The sequence below is a fragment of the Medicago truncatula genome, chromosome 6, assembly GCF_003473485.1.
Source record: "Medicago truncatula cultivar Jemalong A17 chromosome 6, MtrunA17r5.0-ANR, whole genome shotgun sequence".
In the NCBI taxonomy this organism is placed as follows: Eukaryota; Viridiplantae; Streptophyta; class Magnoliopsida; order Fabales; family Fabaceae; genus Medicago; species Medicago truncatula.
The window spans coordinates 15,430-30,180 of NC_053047.1; the positions used below are offsets into that span (position 1 = coordinate 15,430).

General features: G+C 33.7%; 1 protein-coding gene and 1 long non-coding RNA gene across 8 annotated transcripts; one reads left to right on the forward strand and one right to left on the reverse strand.

Annotated features, from left to right (window-relative positions):
• Positions 1-840: 840 nt before the first annotated feature.
• On the forward strand, positions 841-13,329 carry LOC25495070 (mRNA cap guanine-N7 methyltransferase 1). Of its 7 annotated transcripts, none has more exons than XM_039835170.1 (16): positions 841-963; positions 6,184-6,331; positions 7,290-7,393; positions 7,526-7,606; positions 8,515-8,654; positions 8,741-8,809; positions 8,898-8,969; positions 9,361-9,462; positions 9,945-10,001; positions 10,489-10,627; positions 10,793-10,857; positions 10,941-10,991; positions 12,283-12,345; positions 12,445-12,568; positions 12,791-12,852; positions 12,937-13,329. In XM_039835170.1, exons 4-16 carry the CDS (start codon positions 7,531-7,533, stop codon positions 13,033-13,035), a joined length of 1,119 nt encoding a protein of 372 aa, XP_039691104.1. In that variant the 5' UTR covers positions 841-963; positions 6,184-6,331; positions 7,290-7,393; positions 7,526-7,530; the 3' UTR covers positions 13,036-13,329. The 7 variants fall into 7 exon arrangements, with proteins under 7 accessions (XP_039691104.1, XP_039691106.1, XP_024641714.1 ...); XM_024785946.2 differs by having other exon boundaries at positions 850-963; positions 6,129-6,331; positions 7,281-7,393; XM_024785947.2 differs by having other exon boundaries at positions 850-963; positions 6,129-6,331.
• On the reverse strand, positions 3,937-6,130 carry LOC25495072 (uncharacterized). The gene is made up of 3 exons (XR_003013153.2): positions 4,689-6,130; positions 4,287-4,446; positions 3,937-4,190 (listed from the first exon to the last, which is right to left on the reverse strand). It is a non-coding gene; the product is annotated as an uncharacterized lncRNA (long non-coding RNA).
• Positions 13,330-14,751: the final 1,422 nt, after the last annotated feature.

Sequence of the window (14,751 nt, forward strand, 5' to 3'; positions counted from 1 at the left end):
TGTATTTTTGTTTGATCAGAAGCCTCTTGCCTGCGTGCTTGAGCATTAGAAGACTCTTGCTTAGTGCTTGAGCATTGGAAGACTCTTGCGTGTGTGCTTGAGCATTTTTGAGAAGTCTCATACTTAGAGAGTATTGAGCATTTGTAATCTTTGTGATTATAGTGAAATCTCCTTGGAAGTGCAAGGGGGACTGGACTACTTCCGATTTGTGGAAGGAACCAGGATAACTGCTTGTGTCTTTGTCTTTCTTTTCTCTGCTCTGTTCTTTTCCGCTGCAATCTGATTCTGATCATTTCATCAGAAGCACCCACAAACTGCTTCTGAAGTTTTATCAGAAGAAGTATTTTTAGAGAGAAAAAGAAAACACAATTCAACCCCCCCCCCCCCCCCCCCCTTCTTATGTTTTTCACACCTTCAACATATACAATCAAAGTTCTAACATCAAAATCCCAATTTTTTCTCTAAACTTTCATCTAGTATCTGTTACCTAAATACTCAAATTAAGAGTGTCAATTTAAAATTACCTTGAACTTAATAAATAACAGATTTTTTTTTTGTGGTGTCCGGGATTTAAACCCTAGATATTGCATATATTATGCATTATCTCTATCAACTGAGCTAAACTCACGGGGATATTTAATAAATAAGGGCTTAAATATGCTATTAGTCCTGTAAATATTTTTTTTACAAGGACGAAAATTAATTCACGCCTAAATTACATGGACGAATTGCATATTTAAGCCATAATAAATAAATATATGAATAAACAAATAAAACATCTAAAATAATTATTAATTATAATTATTATTAATACGTGTGTTATTCACTAAAAAAAAAAAAAAAAAACACAACAAAATCGCAAACGGCAGGCAGCAGGGACAAACTGAAAATCGCAAACCTTAACAAAGAGAGTGAAGCAAGAAACGGCAACACCAGAATCACAAATCGCAAGCAGGAAGAGAAGTAAGTAATTGATTTGTGTAAAAAAGATAAGATTCATATTCCTTCTTCTCCTGTTCTTGTATTCTTGTGCTTTTTTTTTAATATGAGATTCGATTCCTTTTCTCCTGTTCAAAATTTCTGAATTTTCAAGTCTGCAACGGCCGCAACGGCGATTTTCCTGTGATTTTTGTTCTCGGCGTGAAAAGGTCCAAAAACGGTCATGGTGGCTGCTGATACCGTTTTGTAACGGCCGCAATCCCGGTACCGGTCCTTTTTTTGAAACCTTGGCAGCCGTCCACTTGGTTGGCCACCGTCTAACTGCTCGTTGCCACCATCTGGGTTCTATCCATCTCAGTAAGTTAATTTTGGACCAAACCCTAGATTATTTTCCATTAATCATGAAATTAACACTGTTTTAATGTATTTAATTGTTAACTCCCTAGTCTAATTTCACTTCTTCTTCATGATTAAATCCCATTTCCCCCAAAATTCTATAATTTGAAATAAGTATTTAGTGTATTCATTAATTTGATAATGGAAATTTAAATGAAATGTATATAAGTATTTTATAATGCATTAAAAAACAAAATATCATTTTTATGCTTTAAGAATTGTTTCTGTATAATTGCATTATGATTTCTGAGTTGCTTGAAAAAAAAATAATTCATGAATCAAACAGTGTTCTGAGTTTATATGCTTTATGTTCATTTTGAAGATGAAGTGTTTAAATTTGAAGTATTTCACAGTTGAAAATGATTAGAAAGTTGTCATTTTAAGGGTTCTATTTTGGAACAGTACCTGTTTGAATTGAAACATGATTATTAGACGAATATGTTAGTGGTTTTCGGTTAAATTTTCGTAGGTGTTGTTCGAGATTTAAGGGCTCAAAAGTGCATTATTGGAGGACTGAACTTTCTGAATGTTTTTTTTAAACTCGCTAAGATATTTCAGATTTTCTTCGCTTGTTATTGATGATTATATGAAACTAAAAATACAATTTTCGTGGATTTTAGGATTTGTGAAATATGGTTCGAGTTGTCTTGACTAGACTAGTACTTTTTACGTGATAGTATGACTGTTTGTTGTTTCTGACATGTCTTTGCTGAATGCAGACAACGTTGCGAAAATGATTCTTGACAATCATGGCATTGAGGAAACTCATTATGAGGTTCTCAATGTTAAGGAAGATGCAGATTATGAAGAAATTCGTGCTAGTTACCGGAGTGCTGTACTCAATTTACATCCTGATAAGTTATTGAAGACATACGATACATCCGACAGTAATCAAAGAACTTCAGAGAGATTTCTCAAAGTACAAAAGGCCTGGGAAATTCTAAGCAATTCAAGCTCTCGTTTGTTATATGACAAGGAGCTTCAAAGATCAAGGCGTGATGCATTGGCTGCCGAAGTCGCAGAAGATTTAAGCTTTCATGATATGACAGTTGAAGATGCCGATGAAGCATTAGAACTGTTTTATCAATGTCGATGTGGTGATTACTTCTCCGTCGACTCATTGGAATTGTTGAAAATGGGGTATTCCTTATTGAGAAATGGAAATAGTATATCTATACTCAATGGTGATACTTTACCAGGATCCGTGATTCTTCCTTGTGGATCTTGTTCGTTAAAAGCTCGTTTGATACTCAGTATGGATAACAATTGAATTATTGACATTTTTTGCATGACTGAGGAGGATTGAGATTATTATTATGTTTACAGAAGATAGCAAACTAATGGCAGCTGCTCATTATCAAGTGCTGTGAATTGCGAATCGCGGAAAGTAGCAACTGGTTCAAATTTCTCCATGCTACGGTGCTGCCATAGCCGCAATTTGAGAACAATTTACTGAATTGTGTTTCACAGGACACTAGTTACGATGTAGCGCTGTTGCGCCGCTATATGCTACTCGACAACATCACCGTTATTGGTAAAAAAAATCCTTTGGCAGAAACAGGAACTGCCATTTTCATTGTAGAGTTTCAAAATTGGGATTGGATGATATTAGTTTTTATTTTTTATTTTATTTTTTAAGAAAGGATGGTATTAGTTTATTGTCATCTCACTTATTATAATCAATTCACAGTATTAGAAATTTTTTTCTTGTAAACCAAGAAAAATTGAGACGTTTTCAAACATGTACTATTTGAATATTGAGCACCAGCCACTGTTTATTATGAACTACTACAATTGTGCTTAGCTATTCAGTGATCTATCAGTTTTAATATTTATCCTTTGTGAAGTTTCTAACTTCTATACTCACATTGTGATTGTTCTTTACTAATCCTTTGGTTAATTTCTATGATTATATATTAGTATGATACCTTAGACAGACACCGAAGAGGAATTTTTAGATTTACATACAAATAAGGATTTTGCCAAAAAAGAGATGGTAAATTTGATAATGTTGTCTCTTAACAATAAATTATCTGTAATTGAAGTCAAATGCGTAATTTCCATACGTCTTTTTAACAAATTTGCAAGTGAAAACAACAAATTTCCGGTAAAAGAGCTTTCATAGCATGTACTTGATGAAAATTTCTAAAATGATCAACTCAATTCAAATCCCCTTCTTATGTCTCCTCCACCTTCAATTGTTATTAGAATTTAGAACAAATGAAGTTTTAAGTCAATAATTCAGTTCTCAGTAGTCAGTTGCGTATAAACAACGTATAAAAACATTCATAATAATTTTTCTTGATTTATTTTGCATTTAAAACAGCGGAATTTGATTAATTGTCGATGTCTATAGTATCTTATCCATATTTCACAACCGTCAAACACAATCTTAAGAGAATTTTGAAATAGTTCTGAAAAACATTGTCCTGCTAATTGCTATACCTATCTTTCGTACACTAGTTAAATTCGAAAGTTCAATATAACAACTATGTGTGAACGAAAATTACGGTGAAATTTGAAGCAGATGCAAAGTGGTAAAAACATATTTATCAAATTGCTGTAAATTGAGCAATTTAATTATGATGTTTATTCGTAATTTAGAGCTTACCAAAAGAGACATGCTATCAAACTCCTTGACAACTTGAGTAAACTTTCCAACATCTTCTTCATCAATTCAGTTGGTGAATAACTGAGTACAGAATCAATAATCGCTTATATTGAAAAAGAATCTTTCTTCTAATGTCCTAGTATAATTTACTAAGTCATGAAAAGTTAATGATGAAATTTCACTATAAGCAATATACCGCCAGAAGTCTATATTCACGTGTTCCGGAAAATGTTGGATCCAGTTCCTGCAAAAACAGAAAAACACATCTAAATAATTTAGTACCTGGTGAATGGTGATATATATTCAGTCTTTAGATGTAAATTCTTGAAAGATATTAGACCTGATATCGCACTAATGCATTGGTAATTGCAACAACATCCCCTTTACAAAGTTGGCAAATCCCCGCATTAAGAAGATATCCTTCAACTCCATACTTCAACAAATTATTGCTGAGAGACTGGCGAGCTATCTCTTCGTAAATTTCAATCCATTTCTGATATCTAGAGAATATTAAAAAAAGATGAAGCAATTAACGTTAAATCTTTACCATAAAGAGAAGGATATAATAAAGTTCCTTCCAATTCACATTATTCTAGCTGTTAGTTTGTTACTGCTCTAATTCACAAATGTCATACACATCAACTTATGAGTAAGAACAAACAGCAATAGACTAATGTTGTTTGAAAATTATATAAATGGAAGTTTCTTTAAGATTGTATATCAAACTAGTATATTCTTTGACCTTAGCTGATCTCAACGTGGGAGGAGGTGGGGTAGAGAAGGTGAAATAAAGGAAAATCGGCTTGTTAGACTTAAAAAACTGAACGAGTTTGATGATATGTCTGATACCGGTACTGCACGAACCGGAATTGATTGAGTATGTGTGTTGACCGGAATTGGTGTAGCCTGTGTTGTCTGAGTAACTGGGACCGTCATCCTGGTAGTGGTAGTAATTGTAGAACTAACAGACGGAACCCACGTCCTTTACCTCCAATGGCCGAGGTAGAAGGACCCATATCCTTGCTTTGTGGTGCCTTAGGGGGCGCAGCCACATTATCTTTAACATGTTGTTTCCCTCGATTCTCTTTATCCTTGGCGGCTTGCGGATTTAACCATTTGCAAGTATTGCTATTATGACCAATGGACTAACAATGATGGCAAAACAGAGGTCCCCCCCATATTGGATTTCCACCATTAACGCAAAACCATCGCATTCAACAAGAATCTCATCATATGCTTTCTTCGATAAATCAATGTCCACCAAAATGCAAGCATAATGACCAAAAATACGATTTTTAGTTAGTCCATCAATATCAATAGGTGTTTCCAACCGCACTTGCAATTTCCTTCAAGTCTCCCGCCAATATTCTTGCGGTAGTTCTACCAAACGTATCCAAAGTGATACATGAGTCTGTTTCTGCGTCTGAAATTTAAAGTCTTTGGTCCATTGTGAAAATCTCAACAAACCAGGCTTAAGATTTACCGTCCCTACTGCCCATATTTTTTTTGAAGTCCTCCGCCGAGTCAAAGTGAAAGTCATAATACCACTTACCAAGAAGCACCATTTTCCAGCTTGCCGTTGTCTTCCAAATTTTTCCAATTTTAATACTGAGAACATGTGCAGAGTAAGGTTTGTCCCCTTCGTTAAGAGTCAATCGAGCCCTTAACACTTTTCGACAATCTTCGAGTCCCTTATGGTATTCATCTTGACAGATTTTGATGCTTAAAGCATCACCTTTGATGCAAGGAGAAGGGAAAGGCATGTCATCCGTAACATTAGTCCCCGCAAGAGCTGCTGGGAAAGATAATGGTGTTATAGTAGGTTGCATCGTTTTTGCAGAAGTTACCAAAGCTGTAGAGGGTGTAGTCTCCGACACACACGGCCATTGGCACGCGTATGCCATCTGTAAACTGAAATCGATCCACCAAAACCAGTCCTAGTATTGATACACGTGTGGTTCAACCTTTGTAATGCACCGAGGCATTAACGCGGTTGCGCGACCCCAATTTTAAGAACCAGCACACTATAAAGTAATTTAACAAAATGTGTAACAAATTATTTTACACTTTGCTAAAAAAAAAAAAATATATTTACGCTATCACCACATACAAATTCTTGTGCTTTTTTTTTAATATGAGATTCGATTCCTTTTCTCCTGTTCAAAATTTCTGAATTTTCAAGTCTGCAACGGCCGCAACGGCGATTTTCCTGTGATTTTTGTTCTCGGCGTGAAAAGGTCCAAAAACGGTCACGGTGGCTGCTGATACCGTTTTGTAACGGCCGCAATCCCGGTACCGGTCCTTTTTTTGAAACCTTGGCAGCCGTCCACTTGGTTGGCCACCGTCTAACTGCTCGCGCCGGCCGTTTTTCTTCTAAATCAACAGGTGAGTTTTTGGTTCTTTCTATGGTTTTATTTTTCTCTCTTAGTTTCTTCTCTTCTGTCTCTTATTCTGCTGTTTCATCTTTTCAATTCTCTCTTACTCTGCTGTTTCATCTTCTCCATGTATGTTTCATCTTCGTCATCATAATTCAATATGGGTAAATGCTTTTATCTTTCTTTTGGTGATTGCTCTCTAGGTGTTTGTGTTTATGTCTCTGTGAAATGGACAAATGGTTTTGTTTTTGTTTTGGAGTTTCTTTTGTGGGGTTGTTTTATTTTGATTAGTGGATTAAGTAGTGTTATAAGGTCTATAATGGGGTTTGATAATTCAAGTTTAGTAATAGGGAATGGATTTTGTCATGTTGTTTCTTGTGCTTTGAGAGTTTTATAGGTGTTATTTAAAAATTATTATTATACACAGTTATACAATCCTTCTTAACATAAGAATAGAAGATAGTGTGGTAATTGTACCAAAAAAAAAAAATGGTGTGGTAAAACCTAAATTAGTAAATTATCCTTTTGGACACGTGTCACCTGTTGAGCTACTTCAACTTAATATGTTATTTAAATATTCCTTAAAAAAATACATTTACTAATGTAAAAAATTAATATAAATATAGGCTAATAAGCTTAAAGGATTAATCAGCTCATAGGTAAAATTAATTGAGTCGAACTTTTTCCATGAGATATTGATATTATAGGCTAATAAACTTAAATCATTCCAATTTAAAAAATATTCATAACAAATTTATATTATACAATTTATTAAAACATTGTTGTTATTAAAAAAGATAAACATATTCTGTTTCTTTTAAGCAGATAAACGATAGGTTTGTTACATATTTTGTTGAATTTTGTAGTTTTAATGAAAAGAGGAAAAATTGTTTTAACCTATTTTTTATTTTATTTAATAAAACTTGTTTTTCGATTGTTGTGACTATTTTTTCATACAGTCAAAAAAGTTGCTCTTTACCGCTCTCCGCTACTACTCACTGGCTGCAGCCTCCCTCACTCACGCAAACCGGGACACGTTCCTTCTTTCTCGCGCCTGATAACATTAACACAAGTAATTGAATCTTCTCAAAATCTCTATCGTGCATTTTTAGGGTTTTTGGATTTTGTCAATTTCTATATCTCTCTAATTGTATTCAATTGATTACGCAATTTGTATTATTCTTAATATATTTAATCATTGTAGGTCTTATGAAACGAGGGTACCGAGAATCTCCTTCAACCTCATTCGGTTCACCTCATTCTAAACCTAGACATAATTCTCAAGGTATTGCTCTTTGCACCTCCCATTTTTGCTACTATAATTGTTAAAAACAAGTATCAGATTGAGCTTTGCTGAATTTATAATTTAATGTATATCAAAGCTCACCTAATTCTGCAATACTAAGTTTGCGCATGAACTCTTTGTATCAATCAATATTGTAAAGTAAAAACAAGGATTTTAAGTAAATGCCTGTTTCTGCAATTTAAGTAGCATACCGTGATTGAGGCTGCAACTGTTGCATTTAACTGCAATTCTCTACCATTTCGAGGATAGTGACACAAGTGTAACCGTTATTGCAACCACCATTTGAAATACTAGAAAGAACTAGAAGTAGATAGCTTCTAAATCGTAAAAACTTTATGACGAGTTACCAATTACCATACTTGTAGTATGTGTGCTTTTCTTTCCTTTTTCGGTTCAACCTCATTCGGTTCACCTCATTCTAAACCTAGACATAATTCTCAAGGTATTGCTCTTTGCACCTCCCATTTTTGCTACTATAGTTGTTAAAAACAAGTATCTGATTGAGCTTTGCTGAATTTATAATTTAATGTATATCAAAGCTCACCTAATTCTGCAATACTAAGTTTCTGCGTATGAACTCTTTGTATCAATCAATATTGTAAAGTAAAAATAAGGATTTTAAGTAAATGTTTGTTTCTGCAATTTGAGTAGCATACCGTGATTGAGGCTGCAACTGTTGCATTTAACTGCAATTCTCTACCATTTCGAGGATAGCGACACAAGTGTAACCGTTATTGCAACCACCATTTGAAATACTAGTAAGAACTAGAAGTAGATAGATTCTAAATTGTAAAAACTTTATGATGAGTTACCAATTACCATACTTGTAGTATGTGTGCTTTTCTTTACTTTTTTTCCCGGTGAAAGCTTACGCTGTTTTTGTTTAGGCGATGAAAATTTCCTGGAGGATGAAAGCACGAAGAATTACGCTCGGAAAGTAGCTGATCATTATAGTGCAAGGTCCAACCAGACCCTGGAAGAACGAGAAGCTAGTCCAATAATTCATTTGAAGAAACTTAATAATTGGGTATGCGAGTATTCTGTCGTATATGATTTTGTTGTCACCAGTGTTGCATGATTTTTTTTAATAAGTGTAATTCTATTATTTAACAGATTAAGAGTGTCTTAATTCAACTCTATGCTCGCCGAGGAGATGCAGTACTTGACCTTGCCTGTGGCAAGGTAGGTATTAATGATTTTCAGCTCTTGTTTATATACGGCAACTCATTCCCAATTTCTTGGCTTACCTTTCATTTTTTCTTTTCACCAGGGTGGTGATCTTATCAAATGGGACAAGGCCAAAATTGGATATTATGTTGGTATTGACATTGCTGAAGGTTCAGTAAGTGTTACAATTTACTGTACTGGTTTTCCTTATCCGGATTGTTTATATAACCACTTCCATCATATCATATTAACATGCATTTAAATAAATATTTTTCAACACAATTTGTCAAGTCATTTCTATATAACAAATTATGGATACACTTTTAACTGAACCTTGTCTTTTTCATTCTATTATTTAACAAGTCTTGCTTAGTAAACAACACTATTTCTATTTCAAATTGTAAAACATCGATATAAATTTTTATGTCCTTGCTAGTGGTAGTAAATTTACCAATGTAACTATATATTCCCCTAATTCTAGTGAAACATTGTTTACCTTATTTTTCCAAGCTATTTGCCATTGCCATTGCCATATATTTGTAGTCTAAGCTCAACAATCTATGCAGATCAAAGATTGCCGTACCCGTTACAATGGTGATGCCGACCATCATCAGCGACGTAAGAAGTTTACATTTCCTGCTCGCCTCTTATGTGGAGATTGTTATGAGGTGATTACTATTTTTATTAAAAATCTTCAATTTTATGCTTGGTAAATTTATGTTTTATAGCTAACATTCAATCTTGGTTTATACATTACTCATAGACATTCACAATGTTTGGCAACAAATTGAAAATGGTATGAAAATGAGCAGATATTGCAAAATAGATGGAATATTACATTCAAAACTTTTTCTCTTTCCGTCAAATTCATTCTCCTCAACCACTCTATACAAAATGATTGTAAATGTGCATTGGTAAACTTAAAGAAAATTTTGGCACATACTGTGTCGTTTTTGATAAATTTTCTCTTTCTCTGTTATTGTTAGCATACTGTGCTTCCATACCTCTTGACATGGCAACTTCAAAACCAGAAAATTATAACTTTTAAATGTTTAGTCACCTAGAGAGAGTGATATGATTTTCAGCTTCGATTAGGATTTATGTATTTTTTTAGATGATAAAAGTATGTTCATGTCATTTACAATTTCAGGTTCGCCTGGACAAAGTTCTTGCGGAAGATGCTCCTTTTGATATCTGTAGTTGCCAGGTAAATAATGGACTCTTTTGTTAATATACATCATTCATGTATTTGGCCAGGGATAAAAAAGGATGTGTGCTACTAGTAAATGTGATATCTATAGAAGTAGTCTCTCCTAGAAACTACATTGTTACTCTGCATCAACTTTTGTTCCATATTTTCTTGTTAAATATCCATATGTATTTCTTTTATTGCACTCTTCGCAATTAGATTTGTTCTCGCAAAGTCCCTGTTCTACAACGATTCTGTTATACAAATAAAAGAAACTTGTTAAGGCAGTGATATGTCTACCATTTATATTTATATTCTTGATACGACGGACATTTTTTCTCTTTCAAATATCAAAATCACAATACTGCTTTGTCGGTACAACCTACAAATAATATTGCTATACTGTTTTGTTTACATTCTTTTAGCTTAGTACATTCAACTCACAAACTTATTTGCATCTTGAAAGTGTTGATTTCTAATTTGATATACATTTTAATTGCTGCAGTTTGCATTGCATTACTCCTGGTCTACAGAGGCACGTGCTCGGCGAGCATTAGCTAACGTGTCAGCTTTACTTCGTCCAGGAGGCGTTTTCATTGGAACCATGCCAGATGCCAATGTGATTACCAAGAAGCTTAGAGAAGGTTTTTAATGCACATACAATTCTAATTACTAGTCTTTCAAAATAAATTTAGTTATTGATGAAGCTATATGACATCAATTGATCCATGTGGCTGACCTCATTTAGTTACATTGTGATTGTTGTTGTTTGAAAACAAATATGATGGAAATCTGATGTGAATATGCAGCTGAAGGGTTGACCTTTGGTAATAGTGTCTACTCGGTTTGGTTTGACAAAGAATTTTCTGATAAAGTAATTTTACTCTCCTGATCATCGTGCTTTATCATTTTTTATAGCGTGAGTCTACATCTAACCAAATTTCTCATGTGATTCAGAAATTTAAATCATCACGCCCCTTTGGAATTAAGTACACGTTCCATTTGGAGGTATCATTTCTTTTTACTCTTCAAATTTTTTCTAAGCATCTAATAGTTGTTTCCCTATAACACATGACTGATTGGGAGATTGAAGTCTGACATATAACCACTAGAATTTGTACATATTAAGTCAGCATTTTTTTTTTTTTGAAGAAGCCAAATTAGCCCATCGAGGAGAATTGAACATGGAGACCTTGAGAAGAGCACACTCCAAGGTCCCAAGCCAAAACCACTAGCCCAACCCAAGTGGGTTTTGAGTTAGCATTAAGCAACACATTTGTTACTTGTTTATTACCATTTTGCTCTTTTGCACATTTAAACTAGGAATGTAAACGAGTCGGGCTGAACCATCTACATGAAGCTTGAGTTGATTTGTAAAATAAAATAGGTGGCTTAAGCTTAGTTCATTTATTCAAACGAGTCCAACTAAAAGTTTAAGTTTGATTTGTTAGAAAGAGTAAAGCTTGAGCTTGACTCATTTATTTAAACAAGCCTAGCTATTTTTTTTTTTATATTATTTCAGACCTATACATTTTCATTAGAAGCATGGGTACTTAGAACCTGATACTCTTTTGGTACAAGTACTGAATACATACCAAAATTAGTTTCTAAAATAAAAATTTGAATACTCCATCTGGGTACATGTGGGTACTTTATGAGCACATTCTTGCAGTCTGATAAAGAAATAATTGTTTTTTACTGAAAAAATTATAAATTTAAGTTTTCTCATGTTGTTTTTGATGTTGATAATTTTCCATTATATTGTATATTTCCCCCTGTTTTTTTACTATATAAATCACAATTCCCTGATTCGTGCTATGTTATTATCTTCTTTCTATCCAAATTTTTTTATTCTATATATTTATTTCCAAATTCTATTTTGATTTATGATGTTTTTTAATCACAACACTTCCTTGTATATTTTTAATGTACCCACACCCTAGTTTTTCTAGAAATCCCTGTATGACCTTATCCATTCTGCGTAGATCTTAAGGCATAATGTTTTTCATTATATCATCAATTTATTTTGGGCTTAGTTTTTTTTTTTTTTTTTTGTCTTGGGTTAAGGAGTGAGAGCCTTAGTAAGTATATATAATCGAACTATTCACGAGTCTTTAATGTCAGATGTAACGATTGAGCTTGATTCATATCAATAATCGAGCTCGATCTCAAATTTAGGTTAACGAGCTTGGTCAAACATTTAACTAGCCGTGTTCGAAGAGATACAAGTAGCTAAGTTCATTTACACCCTTATTTTTAATACTTATGCTGTCATTTAAGACATTACCTTTTGTTGCAGGATGCTGTTGATTGTCCTGAATGGATTGTCCCATTCCACGTATTCAAGTCATTAGCTGAAGAGGTATATACTATTGCTTGTGAAACTGCTAAATTTCACCTAATCCCACCTTCAATTCTAAAACTAAAATTTCTAGGTTTCACATCTGATTAAATTTTGCAGTATGATTTTGAGCTTGTTTTCGCAAAGAACTCGCATGAATTTGTCCATGAGTATATGAAACGAAGCGAATTTGTGGACCTCATGCGAAGACTTGGTGCGTTAGGGGATGGCAACCAAGATCAAGGTATAACCCTTTGTGCTTATGCTTTTTCAATTTCCATTAAACTTTATTAAACATCACTTTTCCCTCTCAATTAAAGTGTGTCTGGTGTCTGACACCGACACGACACTGACAATATACTCAATTATTCAATGTTTTCAAATTATTACCGATGTCAATGTGTTGTCATGTACGATACTTGTTTTATGTCGATACTTTTTAGGTTAAGAGACATTTCTTTTTCAGGTACACTATCGCCTGATGAATGGGAAGCAGCATATTTATATATGTCATTTGTACTAAGAAAGGTCAGAAGTAAAGTACGTTCATGCTAATAATTTTATTATTTGTCAACTTGTTGGTTGAAATCGGTTTTTCTTGTAAACCAACAGCGAGGTGAACCTGATAAAAACCAAGTGAGCGGCAGAAAAGATCGAGGTTTGATGCATATTACGGAGGAAGACATAACTTATATCGGCAATGACTTTTGATAGCTAACAACAAGAACAAATAAGCCAAATGCTTGGTTTTTTTAAAAGGATATCAAATTACATAAGGGCATGAAACAACATGCATTGCCAATTTGTCATGAGCCAGGAACATTCATCTCACAATCTCGTTGTCTACCAAAATTTTGTTGAATTTTGTAGGTTGGTAGTAATTAAAGTAAATTTTCTGCCCTAGAACTTGTTGTGCTAAATAAGACTTAGCAGTGTAATTTACAAACACAGACTAATGCCAAGGGAATGTCTAATTTGACAAAACTATAAAAAAGTTTTCTGTTTGCACTTTATTACAAACAAGTGAAAAGAAAGTGATAATTTTAAAATTATCAGTAAAAATAAAATTTTATCCTCAAATCAGTTAAGTTTTTTTTCCTATAGCAGGCAGTGATGATGTAGTAATAAACACCGACTGAACTATGGTCACTGGTTTTATGTTTTTAGTTGGTGGAGTGACACTATAAATAAGCACAAATTTTCAAAGTTACTTGTGGTCACATACACTACCGGTAAGCTTAAGGGCCTCTGCAGGCTCTTATGGTTTGAGTTCTAAATCAGGTGGTGCGCTTTGAGGATTACAAATTTGAGAACTGAATATTGATAATGCGAAAGAAAATTTATCCTTTCATTTTGTTGCCTTTATGCAGCAGATAACGTATGCAGTAAAATTAATTAATTATTCCTGATAATCGACCAAAAGCTTCAATTGGTTCAGAAAATGCTTCCAATCTCGTTTTGTTACTTCCACAGCTGCGAACATTTGTTACACAGTAAGATAGTAAAAAGTTGAAAGTAATGTGTGTACCTCGCATCAAATGCACATATATTTAACTATTTTTTATGTGTAGATATTTCAAATTACTTAATTAATGAGGGCTAGGAGGGTGTTTGCTGACGGATAAAATGTTTTTGAGAATGACCTGCAACCTGAGTTGTTTTTGTTGTTACAAAATATTTAGATATACCTCTGCAGTTACCCTTCACAAGCTTTTCATGAGTGGATAAAGTTTCTCTCTTGTGTTTGAGACTTGCTCGTTTTTGGTCCCCTAATACAAAATACTGGTGCATGATTCATAAAGGGAGCATTCTCAACGATTAAACCATCATATTTGCTGTAAAATTTCAGCATCGTTCAACAAATAGAGCTTTAATCAGCTGATACCATCCTTGCGCATTGATTGACCTATAAGTAGTATTGAGTTTGTCTCAAGACAAACTTTTAGTTCAAGTCTAGATACAGATTAAAATTTAAAGAATTGATCCGGTCAAAATTTATGATCCGTTTATGAATAAAAACAATGTGTCATACTTCTAAACTCGTTTGTCAAACTTTATATCATCTTTTAGCTAAAAAAATCCTAGTGGTTAGACTCACACATATGTTTGTTAGCTTTCAACGAATCTTCACAAGCTCCGACCTAATAAGCACATCTCAAGTTATGGCCGTTTTAGTGAGAAAGGGTCAAACACAAGTAAAATCTAAAAATTAACAAGGTAATTCACTTGACCTCCATTTTACCCGAATTTTTAAAAATTCTATAAATCAAACACTAGTCACCTGAAACATACAAAACTACAAATTTAACAATAATTGATCAATAAGTTATGCGAAAGATTAGATAAATGGGTTTTTCATAAACGTTTCCAATGAGATTCACGTTCCTTTCTAAGGGAATTTTGCCAAAAAAATCCATGATTTTTTCT